Genomic DNA, 21075 nt, shown 5'->3' with positions numbered 1-21075 from the left:
CAGGGGAGACTGTATGACACTAGGTGGTACAACCTGAGACGTATAAACAAGACACAATAAAAAAGAATTGCCTTCTGCATTTTCTTTTCCCTTCATTGTACCGAACTCGTACCGAACCGTGATGTCTGAACCGAGGTATGAACCGAACCGTGACTTCAGTGTACTGTTACACCCCTAACACACACACACACTTAAAAGAGGATATCTCTCGTAAAAGGAGATGAAGAGAAAATGCCATGAGCAGTTTGAATAGACTCATGATCTGATCAATATTAATAGGCTTATCTTCCCCTGTGTAATTATGGTTCTATGAATGCTTCATGGCCATTAATTAAAATAGAATTTGGCATCGTTATCTAGGCTGGGGACAGCCTATAAAACAGGCCAATACTAATTAATATAGAGGCACACAGGGCTGAGCCATTGATGGCAGAAATAACATGGCAGTAATCCTGATACTGCGTCCTATGGTCCCTGTGTAAACACAAGGAACAAAGGGATCTGAGAGGTTGGAAGGAGGTGGTGAAGGTCTGTTTAGCTACCCTTCTCATCAGGGACATGGGACCTGCTGAGAATGGATTTATTCATGTATTTTGACCTTGGTGGCAAGGAGTTTAATGGTATAGTCTTAAGAAGATTAGACATTTTTGACTTTCAGAGAATTTCGGGGGGGAGATGCCAACGGACCTTACAGTTAATTTAAGCATTGTTGTTTTACATTCATAAACCCCCACTTTTTAACACACACATGCCAAATCTAAGAAGAGTTAATGAGGTTCTGGTTAAAAACAATGAGTAACATACAGGATAGGGTTTAGATAATGTAATCTATAATCTTAGTAGATCAGGCCTTATCAGGTCATATTTTAGTTGTAACCCAATTCTCGCCCATTTTGGATTTGGGGATATCAAAATCGTTATGATGATAAGATTGTATAGTAAAATAAATCATATACAGTTTCTGGGGATTTTGGGGAAATGAAAAACTAAAACCAAATATAAAAACAACAATAATGTATTGTTGTCTTCAACCCACAGAGTAAAGAGCATGTGACCTTTGTGATACAGCCAGCATATTGACATACAGCAGAGAATAGCCCTGCTCCACTGCTGGGCCTTGCTGGTGTTTATGACAGTATGACAGCAGCCATCTCATAACATCCCCATCGCTCAAAGACTTCTATAAACATACTCTCACAGGCATATCCTCCTTCACTTGGTCTGCATTTGCAGAATTACAAATGCCAATCAGGGAAATGAAGGGATTTAGCCGGACAACGTGTGATAATACTTTAATCCAGTCATTTTATTGGCTGGACAAAAAAAATAAAATTCACCTGGCTATACCCAATGTTTAGATCGGTTTTGGTATTTATGTAACTTAGCACATACATTATTAGATTATGCACCGTTTTCGCCATGTTAAACAATTTCAAAAACCTTGTAATACATTTTTTGTTCATGTAAGTAATCAACTCAGTAAATGTCATGTTGATATCTAAATGTTAACATTTTCACCCTATTCACGTGAGAAAAATAATGAATAGGCGTATTAATAGGCTATGTTGGGGTCTTTTTCAAAACTTTCCCCTAATGGGATTTTTCTGGGATTTTTTTTTCTTACTCAGGACATATTGAGGATACAAAATCAGTTGAGCTTGCTTCTGTTTTGTTTGACCTTTTTTCATAAAATTACTGGACTATTTTTATCCTCAAGGGATTACACAGGTTAAATTAAGTGACATCCCGAGTTAAGCAGAGCAACATGTGACAACAGGTCCAGCTAGAAGCTCTGCCTGCAGAAATTCATCTGGACCTCAGTCCTTAAGGTCTCAGAGAGCTGTAGTCAGGAATCAATACAATTACATTTACAAAAACCATTGCAATAATAACATCTATTGAATTCTGCCCCATAACTTTGGTCAGTGTGTCAGATCAAATTGTATCACTTAATGTCCTTAAAGTTTACATCGTCCTTTGGAAGGCGGTGGAAGAAGGCCGCGGGCCTAAGAACCGATCTGAGGACCTGTGTGAATGACCCGGAGGTCCAGAGATAAGAACAGAATACAGCCTTCCCTAAACCTAACCCTATAATGCAAACGACCGGTTTGCCGTGGCTAAAATTGCTTGAGGCTTAAATTGCTTTAAGCAAGGCTACAGACTGTTTTGGCAGCTGTTTGGGTCACATGGCCTATGTCAAAAACAGACCGAGGCCATGCATTTTCTATCGATGGGACCAGAGGACAGACACATAGGGTTTTACTTCTTCAAGGGGTGGCTTCAAAGCGTGCATTTTGGCTATATCTTTTTTTTTTTTCACATTATCACTTACCCCATTATGTATTCAACTCAGACGTTGGAGAGTGACGTGTTCCTATTGGGTCTGGCCTTAGCCTGGTCCCTTTGAACACAATGTGTGAGAACCTCCAATCCTATTGGTTCCAGTTTAAACCCATAATAAGGTCTGGAACACCCACTACTACTTGTCGGAAGAGACGCATCTCTCAGCATACTGGTTGAAAAACCAGCGCAATAGACATTGGTGGTAAAAAAATTAATACAGAGGCTTTGTAGCTGATATAAAAACAGCATCTGTCAAAGGATCGTGGTCTGTATGGTCTATGGCTGTAGGGCCTGTAGCTGTAGGGTCTGTATGGTCTGTAGATGTATGGTCTGTAGCTGTATGGTGTGTAGCTGTATGTCTGTATGGTCTTTAGCTGTATGATCTGTATCTGTATGCTCTGTAGCTTTAGAGTCTGTATCGTTATTGTCTGTCTCTGTGGGGTCTGTAGCTGTAGGAACTGTAGCTGTAGGGCCTGTAGCTGTGTGGTCTGTATCTGTGTGGTCTGTATCTGTGTGGTTTGTATGGTCTGTAGCTGTATGGTCTGTAGCTATATGGTCTGTATGATCTGTAGCTGTATGGTCTGAAGCTGTATGGTCTGTAGCTGTATGGTCTGTAGCTGTATGGTCTGTAGCTGTATGGTCTGTAGCTGTATGGTCTGTAGCTGTATGGTCTGTGTGGTCTGTAGCTGTATGGTCTATAGCAGGCCTACTCAACTAGCAGCCCGTGGGCCAAATACGGCCCCTCTTAATTTTTTTCTGGCCCGCAAGAGGTTGCATGCAAAAAATAAATAGTTATAAATAGTTGCATGCTTAGCTCAGGGTCGGCTTAGCTCAGGAGGTAGAGCAGTTGTCTTGTAACCGAAAGGTTGCTAGTTCGATCCCCAGCTCCTCCTAACTGAGTGTTGATGTGTCCCTGAGCAAGACACTTAACCCTAACTGCTGCTGACGAGCTGGCTGTCGCCTTGCATGGTTGACTCTGCTGTCGGTGTGTCAATGTTTGTATTAACCGATGTAAGTCGCTTTGGATAAAAGCGTCTGCCAAATGCCCTAATTGTAATTGTAATTGCATGCAAATCAGGTTTCCGTGTGTAGCCGGAGATACTAGCCAGTATCAGTACCCCACAATCAGGAACTGGCATCACTTATTCTGACAATGTTCGGGTCAACCGATACGGTGAGTCTAGCTTTTCTCATATGAATCTCATATGAATGCCATCGGAACAAGGGCACGTTGCTCCATGACCAATGAGAAGCTCCATGAGTGTCTCAGGATGATCCAAACTAGGCAAACAAGGAAGTGCAATCACTCTGTTTTGTGATGCTTCAAACAACATTGTTGAATTCTAAATACGTGTCCAAAATATGTGAGAACAAAATCTTTTATAATGATACGATTAAAAGTGAAGAAGGCAGGAATGCGTCTGACAAGTTTATTCCATGTAGTAGTACTATATATATTAAGTTAACACTACTTTAAGTCATTGACGTAGTTTTACTCTATGTGTGGCCCATGAACCCCCAGTGGTTTTCCTTTTCGGCCCACTTGTTAAGGAGGTTGAATAGCCCTGGTCTATAGCTATACGGTCTGTAGCTGTATGGTCTGTAGCTGTATGGTCTGAAGCTGTATGGTCTGAAGCTGTATGGTCTGAAGCTGTATGGTCTGTAGCTTTAGAGTCTGTAGCTGTATGGTCCATCTCTGAGTGCTCTGTTCATAAACAATATTAAGTCAACAAATGCACGAAGCTCTGCGGTTGAGCCGTTTAAGTGGATCAGTGTGTGTGTGTTGGAGGGTGGGTGGATGACATCGGGCAGTCCGGGGTAAGTGGGAGGAGCACTGGAAGGAAGTGGATCTTACTTTGCTTCTAGAGCCAAGGCAATGATAGCTGCGGCCATGGGGGCTGAGGCAGATGTCCCTGTGTGACTGTCGGTGCACCGATGCCTCAGGTCTGTTGTTATCTAGAAAGAGAGACAGAGAGAGAGGGAGGGGTGAGAGAGTGAGAGATATGGAGTGTGACGGATAGAGAAGTGGATAGGGAAAGCGTATCAGAGGAAGTCAAAAAAAGGGAAAGACAAAGATTAAGGCATTCAGCCACACCTGAAAATCACATTTCAGCTCAGACACGCCTCACTGCAGGAACACAATACACACAGAAATGTGAGGTTCATGTACACGTGTGTTCGTGTGTGCATGTGTGTTTGTGCGCGTGTTGACCCATTTTCCAGAAATAGTCAAGAAAAATAAGTCAATGCTCTGGCAGAAAGGCGAAAGAGCATGGTAGAAAATATTTAAAGATTGCAGTAGGTTCCTGTCTAGCATTATCCTAGTGGTCAGTTCAGCCAGCCAGCCCGGAACAGTTTGGCAGGCTTCCAGCATGACCTCTCCTCCAAGAGTTACAAGGGATTATCCAAACACATGGTTTTGTAAGGGGCCACCGAGTCGTGTGGTGGTGACGGAGGCAGATGGCAGTGTGTGCCCCAGGGGAGGCTGGTGCAGGGGCCTTTATAACGATGAAGGGGAAGGGGATGACAACACAACTCCCCACACAGAAAACCTTTTGAAGTGTGTAGTTGTGTTTGTTTATCTGCATGTGAGATTGGCATGGGGAATGTGGCAAGCAACCACCAGACAAGCTAGCAGCAGATAAGGCCCAACTGTCCAAGCCCGGTTCACAGGCAAGTCACACACTCACACACACACTCACACACACACACAAACACTAACAATCTTGCGGTCGTAGTTCTCCCCGCTGCTGTAGGTGGTGGTAAGCGTGGAGGAGCACTCCTCCAGGTACCAGGGCTTTCGGCCACTTTCGGCCGTGCTGGAGATAGAGATGGTATAGATGGAGTTGGTGTAGCCGTCACACGAGCAGTGGTCCCGGCTGCGGCCCCCGTTACCCGACGCCCAGACGAAGATGGAGCCCCGGCCCTTCCTTCCCTGAGAGGAAATGAGAATGGGATCAGGGGATGGGGGGGGTGGGGGGGGGGGGGGGTGGGGGGGGGGGTGGTTTAGGGGTCGGCAGTGTGAGGTTACCTTTCACATGTCACGTTTCATACCAGACCAACTCACTTCAGACCAACTCATTGTAATAAAGTCTGTCACTGTTCTGTCACACACAGATAGACACACACAGAGCGGTCACTTTCATTTAAGTTCAGAAACACACACACGGGCCCGCTGACAAACCCTCTTCACTGTGTGCCTAGTCTTAAAAGTCCCTCATTCTCCACTCGTCCATTTCTCACTCCAACAGTCCCTCCCTCTCTCCACCTCTCCTTCTTACGTCATCAAACCTTATTCCTCCCAGCTCACCTGTTTCTACTGTTCCGCTCCGCCAAACAAAAGTCAACGAGCGTGACGCTATGCAGATCAGTCTGTGGCTGTACAGCCTAATGATGACACTAAAGGTACGGCCACACTGAACGCCTAACGCGCGTTAGAGGCGTTGAAAATCAGCATTTTTGCATAGGGAACTATTGGTTTAGGCGCGTAGATGCGTTACACGCACTAAAGCAGCGTGATAGGCACGTTAGACGCGTTTTACGCATCTAAATAACGCGCCCAACGCGCGGAGTTCAAAAAATGTAACTTTTGACGCGCTAACGCGTGACGCTTAGCCGCGATATCCATCAGCGTTGAACTTGACCCGATGTCACTGTCAGAGAGACGGAGGACGCTTAGAAGCAGAAAGAACATGGACGACCAATTCATCGTTTCAGTGTGTGCTGAAACGATGAGGAGGTGGTGAAACTCACCCAGCAAGTGAGGGCCTACGGAGGATGTCATGCACTAGTTTAGATTCTCTGCCCGAGCCGGGCCGATATTTCCCACCACTAACCTCGGGCCAGGCCTTTGATCGTGCATTTGTGGTTTTTTTTTAAATCATTGCTTTATTGGCCTAATCTGAGAAGAAATCTATGCCATAAACAGAAATATTATAGGCCTTTATTACACGGGTCTTCTCAATGCCGTGGAACGCTCCGTTCACTTGCAACGTACGGTAACTTGTCAACCCCAGCGTCTTCGGTTGCTAAGCAACGTCAACATCTTTGGGGCACTATTTCTCTGCTACTCAACACTACGAATGCTGGTAACGAATAAATTGTAAAAAGACACACCATGTGAAGTTATTTTTTCGTTTGGCAAGTAGCCGTGTAATAAGCGGGATAATGTATAGAACGTCGCCGGTCATTATCGAAAATAAGCCCCTTCAGGGCGAAGCAAGACACCTCCGCTGGGCGGGCTCATCTAGCTGCGTAGGCGCGTTGAAACATTTTTGTGACACACAATGATCAAGCGTCAGGTTAGGCTTTCAGTGTGGCCGTACCTTCTGAGCCCAGACGGTTCTCATCTTGATATTTGGCGCCAATGACACAACAACATATTTACTTGGATGGAAGTCTCTTTACTTCCCTTACGTCTCCTTACTCCAATGCATTTCTTCCTTTGGTGTTTTGGTCCATCCCTGTGCCTGCATGTGGAAATGTTGGAACGTATTCCAAAGAATACTAGGTATACTGGCCAAATACTCTAAATTAGACAGATGTATTCCAAACGAATACACTGGCAGTTTACTCTAAACTAGAAGTGTGTATTCTAAACTATTACACTGGCAGTATAATCCAAACTAGAAGTATGTTTTTCAAACTATTACACTGGCAGTATAATTCAACCTACAGAAATGTATTCCAATACCTCAAAATGCAATGCAATGCAAGGTTGGTTTTATTTCTAACATTATTCTATCAACACAGACATTTACATCGAACGTCATTATAGTTGATTTGCCTCAGGTGTAGTGGAGTGGGTAAGACTGTTTTATTGGCAGGCTAGTATTGCCCGTTGCCGTGCGCTAGCACGAGCAAACTCTGCAACTAGAAGGACTGAATGAAATGTGTTGAAAACTGTCTCCAATGATAAAGAACACCAAGGCTAACTTGGGAATCAGGCCCTATGTCCAACATTCCGAACTACTCCTTTAAGGGCTGGCTAAAGGTCTATTTAAATGGTACGCTAGCGGAATCCTTACCATAAGGGCTGGCTAAAGGTCTATTTAAATGGTAGGCTAGCGGAAGCATCAGCTGAAGGGAGTACTAAAGGTTTGGCCAAATGGACCACCCACCATGCGAATGCCGTTTTCAAAGGCCTGTCTGGCCAGCGACGCGGGTCCATCCACTGTCTTGCCGTCATCGTCGGGGCCCCAGCTGGCGCTGTAGATGTCGATGTGCTGTGGTTGATGGCTGAGGGACTTTGCTTCCACCATGTCCGTCACATCACCATCCAGCATGCGCACACCTGGGAAACATGCAGCATCATTCACCATGGAAACACATCTGTCAACAATGGAGGTACCACAAGTCACATACTATTAGATTGGAACTTCCAGTTCAAGATCATTATAAATTAATGTTTAAAAGATGGTTTAAGGACAAGATGAGATAAGATGGTAATTAAGTCATCCCAGGCAACCCAACCTAGTGATTAGGGATGTTGGCCAAAGATGAACAAACTAACACAAACAAATAAATGGTATTCAAATATCAAATCAGTTATTTTGAGAAGAGATATTGAATTGAATATCATAATAAAGCACAGTAAAATCCAACACTGGGAATGGGGATATGCAACTTGTAGAAAGATAAGTTGCATAATTGATTGTATTACCAGTAAAGACAATATATACAATTATATAGAAATAAACAAGTTTATAGTACAAATATGAAGCCCTGTATGTTCACAACCGTTGTAAATGAACACTGGGGAGATGAAAGCAATCCACATCAGCCGCAAGCAGCAGGTATTTAACAGTTGGAGGGAGTGAAGTATTAAGTCTGGGCCAGTTTCTCTTGGTCCCTCGGTCTTCGTCGTGTGTTGACCACTCCGCTGCGGACTAACGGGTAAGTCAGTAGCAGAGCTCCATCTGACAGAAGGAGGCAGAGGAGTAATTCGCTTCGAGGGGATGAAGCCCAGGGGGCCGATGGCTCACCTCCTATCCGGGCGTTGTAGGCGATCCCCACCACACAGTGGGAGTTGTTAGCCGCCGCCGCCACCTCACCCGCACACCGCGTCCCGTGCCTGGGAGGACACACAGGGATGGTCAGCACATACACATACCCACGGCTGCCATACACAACCCACACAAAAACACAGAGACACACATGTATTGAATAATTAATGTACAGTGATACACATGGTTGGCCACGGTGAGTGGGCCGCACACACACATAAAAATTACGAACTCCTGCTAACCCATAGCAACTTTTACATTCCTCTTGTGGAATTCAAAAACCAACAGATTACACATATTTCTACTCCGTTTGCGAAATATTATGTACATCCTTAGAGAGTATTTGGCTCAAGCTATTGGTTTAATCAACCATGGATCAAAAATCACAAAAAATTATTCACTCCCAAAACTGCCTCTTTCATGACCAGTTGCTGTCACTCAAGGCAAATATTTCCCAGAAACCAACCTTCGTTGTCTCAGAGGAGAAGTGAGAGTGGACGGTGGGTTTGAATTGTAATAGGCAACGGAAGGCACCACTGTCACCCTAAAGTTGTTAAACCTGTGCCTTTACTAGTGTGGCATATGAGCAATGCATGGATTTCTGAAAGGACTGCTTGAGTGGATGTCAGTTACAGTATGCCACAATTTTCCTTAAGGAAATTTTCCTTACCACCCGCCTGTGTCTTCAGTAGTAGAAGCTGAAGTAGTAGTATTAGTAGCTGATGTAGTATCAGTAGTAGCTGAAGTAGAAGTAGTAGTAGTAGCTGAAGTAGTAGTAGTAGTAGTAGATTAAGTAGTAGTCGTAGTATTTGAATTTGTAGAACTAATGGTAGTAGTAATGGTATTCTCTTTAAGAGAATAGCATAGCCGGTGCATGATTAAAAGTAGCCCAATAGGGTGGGAAAAACCACCCAATCTGGCAACACTGCCTGAACGTCCTCAAAATGTAGCCCAATAGGGCGGTAAAAACCGCCCAATCTGGCAACACTGCTGAACGTCCTCACGCTCCAGCGTTAACGTAAATCAATGAGACCAACTGAAACAAAGATATTATTGAAGATATGAGTGCGTAGATTTGTTACATTTTTTGAATGAAGGCAAAAAAAATGGTTGAAAAATGATTTAGTTATGATGTCTTAAAGGCCGTGTAGCATGGTTTATTTTCCAACGAATTTGTGCAATTTGCTTGTTTATAATACAGATTTAAACTGTTATCCATTGTATTTAATGTTGTTAGGTATCACAAAACGGAATGTAATACGAAAAAGTAGGTACTATTTTAGCGGTTTGCTATAGATTCTCATTTCCCCCAGAATGCATTGCATGACGTCACGTTGGGGAGACACGGACCGAAGTCGCATAGAGTCCCTTGAGAGTAGAGACTAGTAAGAGAGTGTTCAGCAGATTATACAGATACATAGATAAATACATAGATATTATAGTTAGTATATGCTACACGTGAACCTCCTAAGATGGCGCAATTTGATTGGTTCGCTATCTCGGGATATTGGGCAATATCCCATGATTGCCATCTCAAACTCGATATTGTTTTCATCGCAAAATGTCCCATAATAAAAACGAATAAACCTCTAATAAAAACAAATAAATCCCTGCAAAAAGTGTTATCTTGTTTATTTTTGGACTGTTCACGTGTAGTATATACTAAAACATTTAATTAACAATTATTCACCTCAGGCTTCGTGAAAAGTGGAGAGTATTCACTTCACCTTCGGCGAAATAATTGTTAATTAATAGCCTAGATAAGATAGATAGCCTAGTCAAGTCTTTATTAATACCAAACGACACAAATCGTCGGGAATTCATTTAGGTGATTCGGCTCACACAGGACAGTGTAGCCTACAAGACCACACAGAACAAGGGAGACAACAAGTCTGACTGGACATAGACAAAATACATCACATTGAAACTAGAAACATGCGTTGATAGATAGACAGATAGAAATACAATTAAATATGTTCTATTATTTGCATTGCAGAGCCAGCCAGTCCTGTGCGCGTATGCAAATTAGCAATGTGCGCCTAACAGAAGAAAGACTAATGTTGAGTAGTCATACTAAAAACGGATAGCAAGCGAAAGCTAAACCAGACTGTACCAATCACACACTTTGGGTCCGTTCTAACTTATGGTAAGAGGCTATTCTTTAAATCTTTGCAGTGACTGAATGTTGATGATAAAACGGATTGTTTTGCATAAGATGAGTGTGTCCGACTGTGCGTGTGTCCTTTACGGCTTCGGCATACTGCATGGTTATGAAGGCGTGCGAGAGTGAGAGAGAGCACACCCGCCGTGATGATGTTTGGCTTGTTGTGGGCTGTCTGTTAGCATCCGCTGGGTTGGACGAATGTGCTTTGTGTATGTGTTCAATGTACATCTGTCTGATCGTATTTGCGGTAGATTGATGGTTAAATAATGTCACAACACGATCGGTCATACTTGCAGGCACTCATTTGCAAGTGCACTGATTGCGTGTCTGACAGGCTTTACCTGCCATTTATTCAGTTGATTGCTCTTCTAAGTGGTGCCAATTATTGTCATGTTTGCATTGTAATGCAAAACTTTGCCTCTCCTTAATAAATCAACGTGCATCCAAACAACTTTAGCTTATGCAGCCTCCTATGTCAGTGTTGCTTTAAAATATATAGCATATCGGATTATCAAAAATTGTGTGTGTGTTGAGAACATCACTGTATCTCCTTCTCCAACTGCCAAAAACCTTGGTGTAGTGTTGGACAATCAGTTATGCTGCACCGCAAACATCACTGCGGTGGCCCGATCCTGCAGATTTGCACTTTACAACCTCCGCAGGATCCGGCCCTTCCTCACAAGGGAAGCAGCTCAGCTTCTAGTCCAATCACTGGTCATCTCCCGCCTCGACTACTGCAACTCGCTCCTGGCTGGACTCCCTGCCTCTGCGATTAAACCCTTGCAGCGCATCCAGAATGCAGCAGCGCGCCTCGTGTTCAACCTACCAAAGTTCTCACATGTAACCCCCCTCTTCCCAGACCTCCACTGGCTCCCTGTAATAGCTCGCATCAGATTCAAGATGATGGTACTGGCATACAAGGCAGTCAATGGAACTGCCCTGCCTACCTCCAAGCATTAGTAAAGCCACACACCCCAGCTCGATCCCTCCGCTCAACTACCTCAGCTGGACGTCTGGTACCACCATCGCTAAGAGCAAGCAAAGGTCGATCAGCAAAGTCACAACTTTTCTCTGTTTTGGGATCTCAGTGGTGGAACGAGCTCCCTACCGATGTCAGGACCACAGAGTCGCTCACCAGCTTCCGCAAAAGACTCAAAACTCACCTGTTCAGAGTTCATCTCGACTCTGCATAGAAACCAATGCACAGCCACCATTGAATGTTGTACGTCCTGGCACTTGTACATTGCACTTATTCAAGGTACTTAATTGTGTAGCATCTACAGTAGCTGCTATTGCTGCTTTACACGGGGAATGGGTTAGCCTAGCGATTGTAATACTTGCACTTGGTTTTATGAACGTCTTTACTGTACCGACAGCGATATATTGTTTCACTTCTTATGACAAATATACTTATTGTAACAAATGCACTTATTGTAAGTCGCTTTGGATAAAAGCGTCTGCTAAATGCCCTAAATGTAAATGTAAATGTTGTCATGTGGGCTAAATACTGATTGTCTTGGCTTGCATCCATGAAATATTGTAATGTTATAGGCCTACTGCAAAATGTATATCGGTATTGGCAACAATCGGGAGATGGGGACCCCCGAATATTGACGGGTATTTCGCACACTGGGTAAAATAAAGCTTAGAAATAAACACTAGGCAAAGATGTTGTTACTGGAGCTAGTAGGCTATCATCAAAATGTGGGATAACTAATCGGAAATCTGTTTACAACGTTGGGGGTAAGATTTAATTAGGGATTATCTGGGAAGGATTTCACAGGTGGGACTGGCAAGCCCATCGCTAGCATTATGCCTTATTTTTCTAGATCTTCTGACTAAGTTTACCGGTACTTATCTGAACGACCTAATCGCTGTCACTAGATATAAAGAAAATGTTGACTTTCACTCAGTGCTATTCACTGACATTAAAAATGAATAAAAGTGTCGGTATTGTATGCACTGCTGTTCACTGACTAGCTCCAGCGCTCGTTGCTGCGTTGCTAAATGATAGCAACTCTCCACTCATTCTCCCCTGGCCATGCATTTAATTGGCTTTGACCGCCATCAGTTCTCGGCAATTCCTCATTCGCCCTCTCACGTCTGACCGGTTTGAAATTATACGGCTGTGGGCCATCATACATGTTATTTGTGGTTTTGGCCACCTCTTAGACGCCATAGTTCTAGTACTAGGCTGAGGCTACCTTCCACCACGTCTCCCCAACGTGATGTCATCACCGAATGGCGTTAGAAGACACCCGTTACTGCCAAAAACGACAAAAACTGGACTTTAACACTATTTTGGAGACATTTTATAAATGATATACATATTTTGAGTGATTTATGTACCCATTAATTAAAACTTCCGGTTAACCTGCAACACAGCCTTTAAGTGTCAGAGGCTGGCCAGACGGCTTCAATAGGACCAACTCAAAACGCAGCCAATAGAAAAAACTAAAACTGTTATTCTGAATAAAGTATAAATGAGAGCGAAGTTTCGTTTTGATATTATTGAAGATACAAGTGTAGATTTGTCTATGCTATCCGTTTGTTTTTTTTCATCTTCACAGAAGTGAATGCGTCTTGGGTGTCTAGCCCTCCAGGCGGGAAATATGTTACATATCTAAAACAAATGTTTTTGACTCAAGACATGTCGAGTCATTACAAGTCTCAAGTCAATAGCAGTCAAGTCTAATTTGAGTCGCAAATCATTCGTAATTTTGTCAAGTCGAGTCTGAAGTCATCAAAATCATGACTCGAGTTCAAGTCATGTGACTTGAGTCCACATCTCTGCTTACGCATATATATATATACATACATACATACATACATACATACATACATACATACATACATACATACATACATACATACATATATATATATATATATACACACACACACACATATTAGTGCTGTTAAGCGATTCAAATATTTAATCGCGATTAATCGCATTAATATCATAGTTAACTCGCGATTAAACACAATTTTTTTTCTATTCTAAATATCCCTTGATTTCGTGCTGCTAGCCTTTTAGTGAGATCAGAGAGTGTTGAGAAGGACAGTAATAAAATATATTTGGAAAGATGGATATAAGAGAAACCTGCAGTGAATTCAACCCGGTCCACTTGACATCGGGTAGGTGCATGACAGTGGTAGGCCTACCGTAAAAATTCAATAGCCCAGGCTTTTATTTGTTTCAATCACTGAACTTTCGAACAAAACTCTTGCTCAGCAAAGATGGGAAATTCTATAAAATTTATTATTTAAACCAGTATGAATATTCCTACCGTACCTAGGCCTATACACATTACCAGGCTATCGATTAACGCCCACACACACACAAACACACGCTGACGGAGTGGTAATCGGGAGTCGGGAGAATTCCCGGTGGGTCGTAACATTTCGGGGCTGTCGGGCTGATTACTGCGGGATAACAATATTGCATTTATGAAAGTTCCTTGCAGCGCCGTCCGGCAGCCTGAGCTGTGCGCCCGCAACTGCTCACTCACTCAACAACTCTCACAAACTGTCAACGTCGCAACCAAGTGGATTTCGTCTAGAGGGGAGTAACTGAGCGGCCCCTCCCGAAGTGGTACAGCCCAGACGGGCCTTGAACTGCGATTGGTCAGAAAGACGTAACAGCTAATGACAACTTTGAACTCTCGTGCACGCTCCAACAGAGTGACACACAAACACACACACACTTATAAGGACTTTTTCACCCGCTCCGTATCCTTGCTTGCCCCCACAAGTTTGTGTGGCGTGCTTGTTGTTTTGTTTCCGGTGTAGCTAGATCCGGTATGGTGTTGTAGTTTTTCTAACGTGACAAGTTGTTGCTAGACAGCAGATGAAAAAACTACAACGTTGGAGAAAAAAGAGCATTAATCGCGCAATAAAAAAATGAACGCCGGTAAAATTGGTTTGTGTTAACGCCGTTAATAACGCGTTAAACTGACAACACTAATACATATTTATACATACATATACACATACACATATATATACACATATATACACACATACATACACACACATATACAGTGGGGCAATAAAGTATTTAGTCAGCCTCCAATTGTGCAAGTTCTCCCACTTAAAAAGATGAGAGGCCTGTAATTTTCACCATAGGTATACCTCAGCTATGAGAGACAAAATGAAAAAAAAAAATCTAGAAAATAACATTGTCTGATTTTTAAAGAATTTATTTGCAAATTATGGTGGAAAATAAGTATTTTGTCAATAACAAAAGGTAATCTCAATATTTTGTTACACACCCTTTGTTGGCAACGACAGAGGTCAAACGTTTTCTGTAAGTCTTTACAAGGTTTTCACACACTGCTGCTGGTATTTTGGCCCATTCCTCCATGCAGATCTCCTCTAGAGCAGTGATGTTTTTGGGCCACACGGACTTTCAACTCCCTCCAAAGATTTTCTATGGGGTTGAGATCTGGAGACTGGCTAGGCCACTCCGGGACCTTGAAATGCTTCTTACGAAGCCACTCCTTCGTTGCCCGGGCGGTGTGTTTGGGGTCATTGTCATGCTGAAAGACCCAGCCACGTTTCATCTTCAGTGCCCTTGCTGATGGAAGGAGGTTTTCACTCAAAATCTCACGATACATGGCCCCATTCATTCTTTCCGTCATACGGATCAGACGTCCTGGTCCCTTGGCAGAAAAACAACCCCAAAGCATGATGTTTCCACCCCCATGCTTCACTGTAGGTATGGTGTTCTTTGGATGCAACTCAGCATTCTTTCTCCTCCAAACACGAAGAGTTGAGTTTTTACCAAAAAGTTCTATTTTGGTTTCATCTGACCATATGACATTCTCCCAATCCTGTTCTGGATCATCCAAATGCTCTCTAGCAAACTTCAAACGGGCCCGGACATGCACTGGCTTTAGCAGGGGGACACGTCTGCCACTGCAGGATTTGAGTCCCTGGCGGCGTAGTGTGTTAGTGATGGTAGCCTTTGTTACTTTGGTCCCAGCTCTCTGGAGGTCATTCACTAGGTCCCCCCGTGTGGTTCTGGGATTTTTGTTCACCGTTCTTGTGATCATTTTGATCCCACAGGGTGAGATCTTGCGTGGAGCCCCAGATCGAGGGAGATTATCAGTGGTCTTGTATGTATTCCATTTCCTAATAATTGCTCCCACAGTTGATTTCTTTACACCAAGCTGCTTACCTATTGCAGATTCAGACTTCCCAGCCTGGTGCAGGTCTACAATTGTGTTTCTGGTGTCCTATGACAGCTCTTTGGTCTTGGTCATAGTGGAGTTTGGAGTGTGACTGTTTGAGGTTGTGGACAGGTGTCTTTTATACTGATAAGGAGTTCAAACAGGTGCCATTAATACAGGTAACAAGTGGAGGACAGAGGAGCCTCTTAAAGAAGAAGTTACAGGTCTGTGACAGCCAGAAATCTTGCTGGTTTGTAGGTGACCAAATACTTATTTTCCACCATAATTTGCAAATAAATTCTTAAAAAAAATCAGACAGTGATTTTCTGGATTTTTTTTTTCATTTTGTCTCATAGCTGAGGTTTACCTATGATGAAAATTACAGGCCTCTCTCGTCTTTTTTAGTGGGAGAACTTGCACAATTGGTGACTGACTAAATACTTTTTTGCCCCACTGTACATACACATATATATACATACACATATATATACATACACATACACACACATATACATACATATACACATACACACACACATACATACATACACACACACACACATACATACATACACACACACACATACACACACACACACATACACACACACACACATACATACATACATACACACACACACATATACATACATACATACACACATATATATATATATATACACAAACACACATATATATTAGGGGTGTGAACGGTTACAAAAAATTGTAAACAGTAACACAACCCCATTTTTTTGTGTACACGGTTAACCGTTTTTTTATTAATTAATGACTTTTTTTTTTTTTTTAAAGTGGACCGCAGTCACGCTATAGGTGGATTATTAATTTATCAACACGGCGGATGCGCGAGCAGAATGATAGAAAGAAAATTTGTTTGACCGGTTGCCATGGTTACCTCTGTGTGGTTATTTTGCAGTTGCAGTGTTAATTAGGATGTTGTCAGCTTACTGTTACATTAAACTGTAATCAGACCCTATAGTATCTGTGGTATAAAGGCTGGGACGAATTTCAAATTATAAATATGTACACTTTATGTTTAAAGTATAGACCGTCGCGATTCCCATTGAAACGAATGGCGCAGTGATTATTCTTCAAAACGAGAGCTGGTAAATTGTGAAAAATGAATTAAACTTTAATCAGACAACGCGGTTATATGCTATAGACCCTAGAGTAGCTGTGGTATTAAGTCTGGGACGAATTTCGAATTATAAATATGAACACTTTATGCTGGAAGTATAGACTGCTGCGATTCCCATTGAAACGAATGGCGCGTTGATTATTCTTCAAAACGAGAGCTGGTAAATTGTGAAAAATTAAACTGTAATCAGACAAGGCGGTTATATGCTATAGACCAGGGGTCTTGAATTAAAATTGAACAAGGTCCAGTTACTAAAAATTCCTTCCAAGAAAGGTCCGAACCTCTAACCTACCACGTCCTAATAGCCTACCGTGTTGATTGTGTTGATTGTCAAATACAATCAACACGGCATATTTCCTTATAATTTCAGATGTATTTATTTTCAATTTCCAAATAGCTTACTTTTAACCATGAAAAACAAGTAAGACAAAGTAACGCATATTAACATTTAAAATAAACAAAACAGGTACATTAGGCCTGCATTTCAAGTAAACATAAAAAGTGCATAAGGCCTACATGTCAAGTAAGCAGAACAGGAACACTAGGCCTACACTTCAAATAAACACAAAGTGCATTAGGCCTTCATTTCAAGTAAGCAAAAAAGGTACACCAGGCCTACATTTCAAATAAACACAAAAAGAGCATTAGGCCTTCATTTCAAGTAAGCAAAACAGGTACCCGATCTGTAGTGACTGAGACAACCTTTTTTAGATCAATCCCCCTCTTTGACAGCATCGCCTTAATAGCCTCATAAATATCTTCTCGTCTTGTGTGTGTCTCAAGTGGTGTTAAACCCAACAGGTCCTCACAGATCTCTTTCTTGTCTTGATGAAAAAAAAACGCACATAAACCAAAAGCTGGGCATTATCCGTTACATCTGAAGACTCAATGGCTAAGGATGGGGCACTCTGAACAGCCACATCAAGCTGTGACAGTGCGTCATCTGATAACATTTCGGATTTTCTGGTTGTCGTTGCAGCTGACATTAGGATTTGGTTTATTTTTTCACACAATTCATCCCTTTGTTTACCTTCAAGTAACGTCTCGGCAGCGGCGTTCAAGCACTCCTTCACAACAGTCGTTCACTGAAAGTTTTTTTATGTTACCCCAAAATACATGCAATCTTAAGTGAGCATTCATTTGCACGTTGCTGGCCTGTAAATGAGTGTGTGAAGACTCGTGTAGACCTCTCATACTGAGCTCTCAGCTCGGATATTTTCCATGCTCTTACTTCTTACTTCTGGGGATACCAGAGATGGGACAAAGTCACTGTTTGGTAAGTCCCAAGTCCGAGTCGAGTCCCAAGTCCCAACACTGCCTGTACGTTCTCAAAATGTAGGCCAATAGGTCGGTAAAAAACGCCCAATCTGGCAACACTGCTGAACATCCTCAGCTCCAGCGTCAACGTAAATCAATGAGACCAACTCAACTTAAACTGTGATTCTGAAGAAAGCATAAATGATATCGAAATTCAGTTGAGATATTATTGAAGATACGAGTGTGTAGATTTGTTATATTTTTTGAACGAAGGTAAATGGTTGAACAATGATTTAGTTACGATGTCTTAAGTGTCAGAGGCTGGCCAGACGGCTTCAATGGGACCAACTCAAAACGCAGCTGATATGAAACTAAAACTGTTATTCTGAATAAAGTATATTGATATTGATATTATTGAAGTGTATATTTTTCTTCGCTCGCTGTTTTTTTCCATCTTCACGGAAGTGAATGCGTCTTGGGTGTCTAGCCCTCTAGGCGGGAAATAGGTTAGATATCTAAAACAATAAATGTTTTTGACTCAAGACATGTCGAGTCATTACAAGTCAAAGAGGCAAAGTCCGAGTCAAGTCGCAAGTCAATAGCAGTCAAGTCTAAGTCGAGTCGCAAGTCGTGCGTAATTTTGTCAAGTCGAGTCTGAAGTCATCAAAATCATGACGAGTCTGACTCGAGTCCAAGTCATGTGACTCGAGTCCAAATCTCTGCGGGATACTTTTCCTCGAAGGATCTGTGTTTGGATTCGTAATGCCGCTTCATATTCCCGCTTTTAATCAGCGCCACGGGTTCAACACATAAAAGACACAACAAAGGTTTAGTACTGCCTTGCGGGAGAATGAACATGTATTGGTCAGTCCATTCATCTTTAAAATGTCTGTTTTCGTTATCAACTTTCCTAATTTTCGGGCAAGCCATTTTCTCCTTCCAAATCGCTCCTCCGGTAAACAAACGATTTGATTGGCTATTTTTTGAGTGACGCTATTACACACATGCCGTGACAGACGGAGAGAGGGGGGGGAGTATAGGGCTGTTTTTTCATCTGCTGTCTAGCAACAACTCGTACATACTTACATATAAATAATACATACACATATATATATATACACATATATATACATACATATACACATACACATATATACACACACACATATATACACACATATATATACACATACACACATATACACACATATACATACACATACACACATATATATACACATACACACATATACACACATATATATACACATACACACATATACACACATATATATATACACATACATATATACACACATATATATATACACATACATATATACACACATATATATATACACATACATATATACACACATATATATATACACATACATATATACACACATATATATATACACATACATATATACACACATATATACACACATATATACACACATATATATATACACATATATATATACACATACATATATATACACACATATATATATATACACATATATATACACATACACATACACATACACACATATACACACATATATATATACACATACACATATATACATACACATACACATATATACATACACATACACATATATACACACACATATATATATACACATACACATATATACACATACATATATATACATACACATATATACACATACATATATATACATACACATATATACATACACATATATACACACATATATATATACAGGTGGATAAATGTGAAAACGCTGTTGTAGTGTGGACAAGGTAGACGGAGGCTTTCAGAAACATTATTTTCTGAAATTTGTACATTATTTGTACATTATTTTCTATTTGAACATTTTTTATTTTTTTATTTGAGCAGTTTGTGTACTGTGTAGTTAAGAATTTTGAAAACTCAGTTACCGTGTTTTTTTTTTGAAATGCCAAATAAATGCATTTTATTTTCAAACTCAAAAATAATCGTTTGAAGAATCGTGATTTCAATCTTGACCAAAAAAAATCGTGATTCTCATTTTTTCCAAAATCGAGTGATCCGTACGGATCAACCCTCATGGTTCAGGACGCAAGTGATCCGCGGATCGGCTGATAAAAATAAAAAGTTGTGCTTACACGTGATCAGCGCATGTTTAAAGGACAATTCCGGTATTTACAACATCATCAAGTATCGTAGCGAAATACAGTTTCTGTCGTGTTTTATTTGGCGTTCTGTAAATCCCATTGAAACGGGAATCGGAACCAGAATTTTTATGTTTGGTTGTAGTCTTTTCGCTCGGTTCTCCGTATCAACAATAGGGCTAGAACCGAGCGAAAAGACTACAAACAGCCCCCCTTGCAATGAGCAATGAGTCTTCCAACAGAAATCAATGGATTTACAAAATGTCAAATAAAACACGACAGAAACTGTATTTCGCTACCATACATACAGAAAAAAAAGAAGATGAGGATGTCTGCATTTCCTGGGGAGGGTTCAGACTCTAAACTCTCCCCAGGCAATGCAGACATCCTGGATTTAAAGTGAATCCAGGATTAGGGATTATTTACTATCCATGTTAAAAAGAAGAAGGAATAATGCCTCAGATTGCAATCTTTTTAAATATCGACTATGCTTAAAGGAAGCAGGATTATTACCTAATTTTTCACTTTATTTTGTTTTTACACATTTGAAGATTTAATTTAAAGTCACATTTGTCTTATCTTTTTTGTTGTTGTTAATCCGAAAATGATCCGACCCGTGACTCAAAAACCGTGATACGATCCAAACCGTGAGTTTTGTGATCCGTTGCACCCCTAATACATACATAAATACATACATACATACATATTAGGGCTGGGTATTGCCAGGTACCTCACAATTAAATTCAGATTCTATAGGTCTTGATTCGATATCGATTAGATTCGATATTGATCAGATTGCATTGATACCGATTCAATAATATGTGCAGA

The 21075-nt window shown here is 41.4% G+C and overlaps 1 protein-coding gene across 1 annotated transcript in view; it reads right to left on the bottom strand.

Moving 5' to 3' along the window:
- Nucleotides 1-21075, bottom strand: part of LOC307077753 (proprotein convertase subtilisin/kexin type 5-like) — a gene marked incomplete at its 3' end in the record, with an annotated part of 123938 nt that overhangs the window by 79217 nt on the left and 23646 nt on the right. Inside the window, exons 6-9 of the mRNA XM_079739220.1 lie at nt 8328-8416; nt 7464-7636; nt 5066-5278; nt 4199-4299 (exon numbers count right to left, since the gene is read on the bottom strand). Coding sequence (XP_079595346.1) covers nt 4199-4299; nt 5066-5278; nt 7464-7636; nt 8328-8416 — 576 coding nt within the window. The remainder of the gene's footprint in view (nt 1-4198; nt 4300-5065; nt 5279-7463; nt 7637-8327; nt 8417-21075) is intronic.

This window comes from Pollachius pollachius (assembly GCF_949987615.1).
Source record: "Pollachius pollachius genome assembly, chromosome: 1".
In the NCBI taxonomy this organism is placed as follows: Eukaryota; Metazoa; Chordata; class Actinopteri; order Gadiformes; family Gadidae; genus Pollachius; species Pollachius pollachius.
Note: the sequence above shows the minus strand (reverse complement) of the source record. Positions and strands in the feature narration are given on the sequence as shown.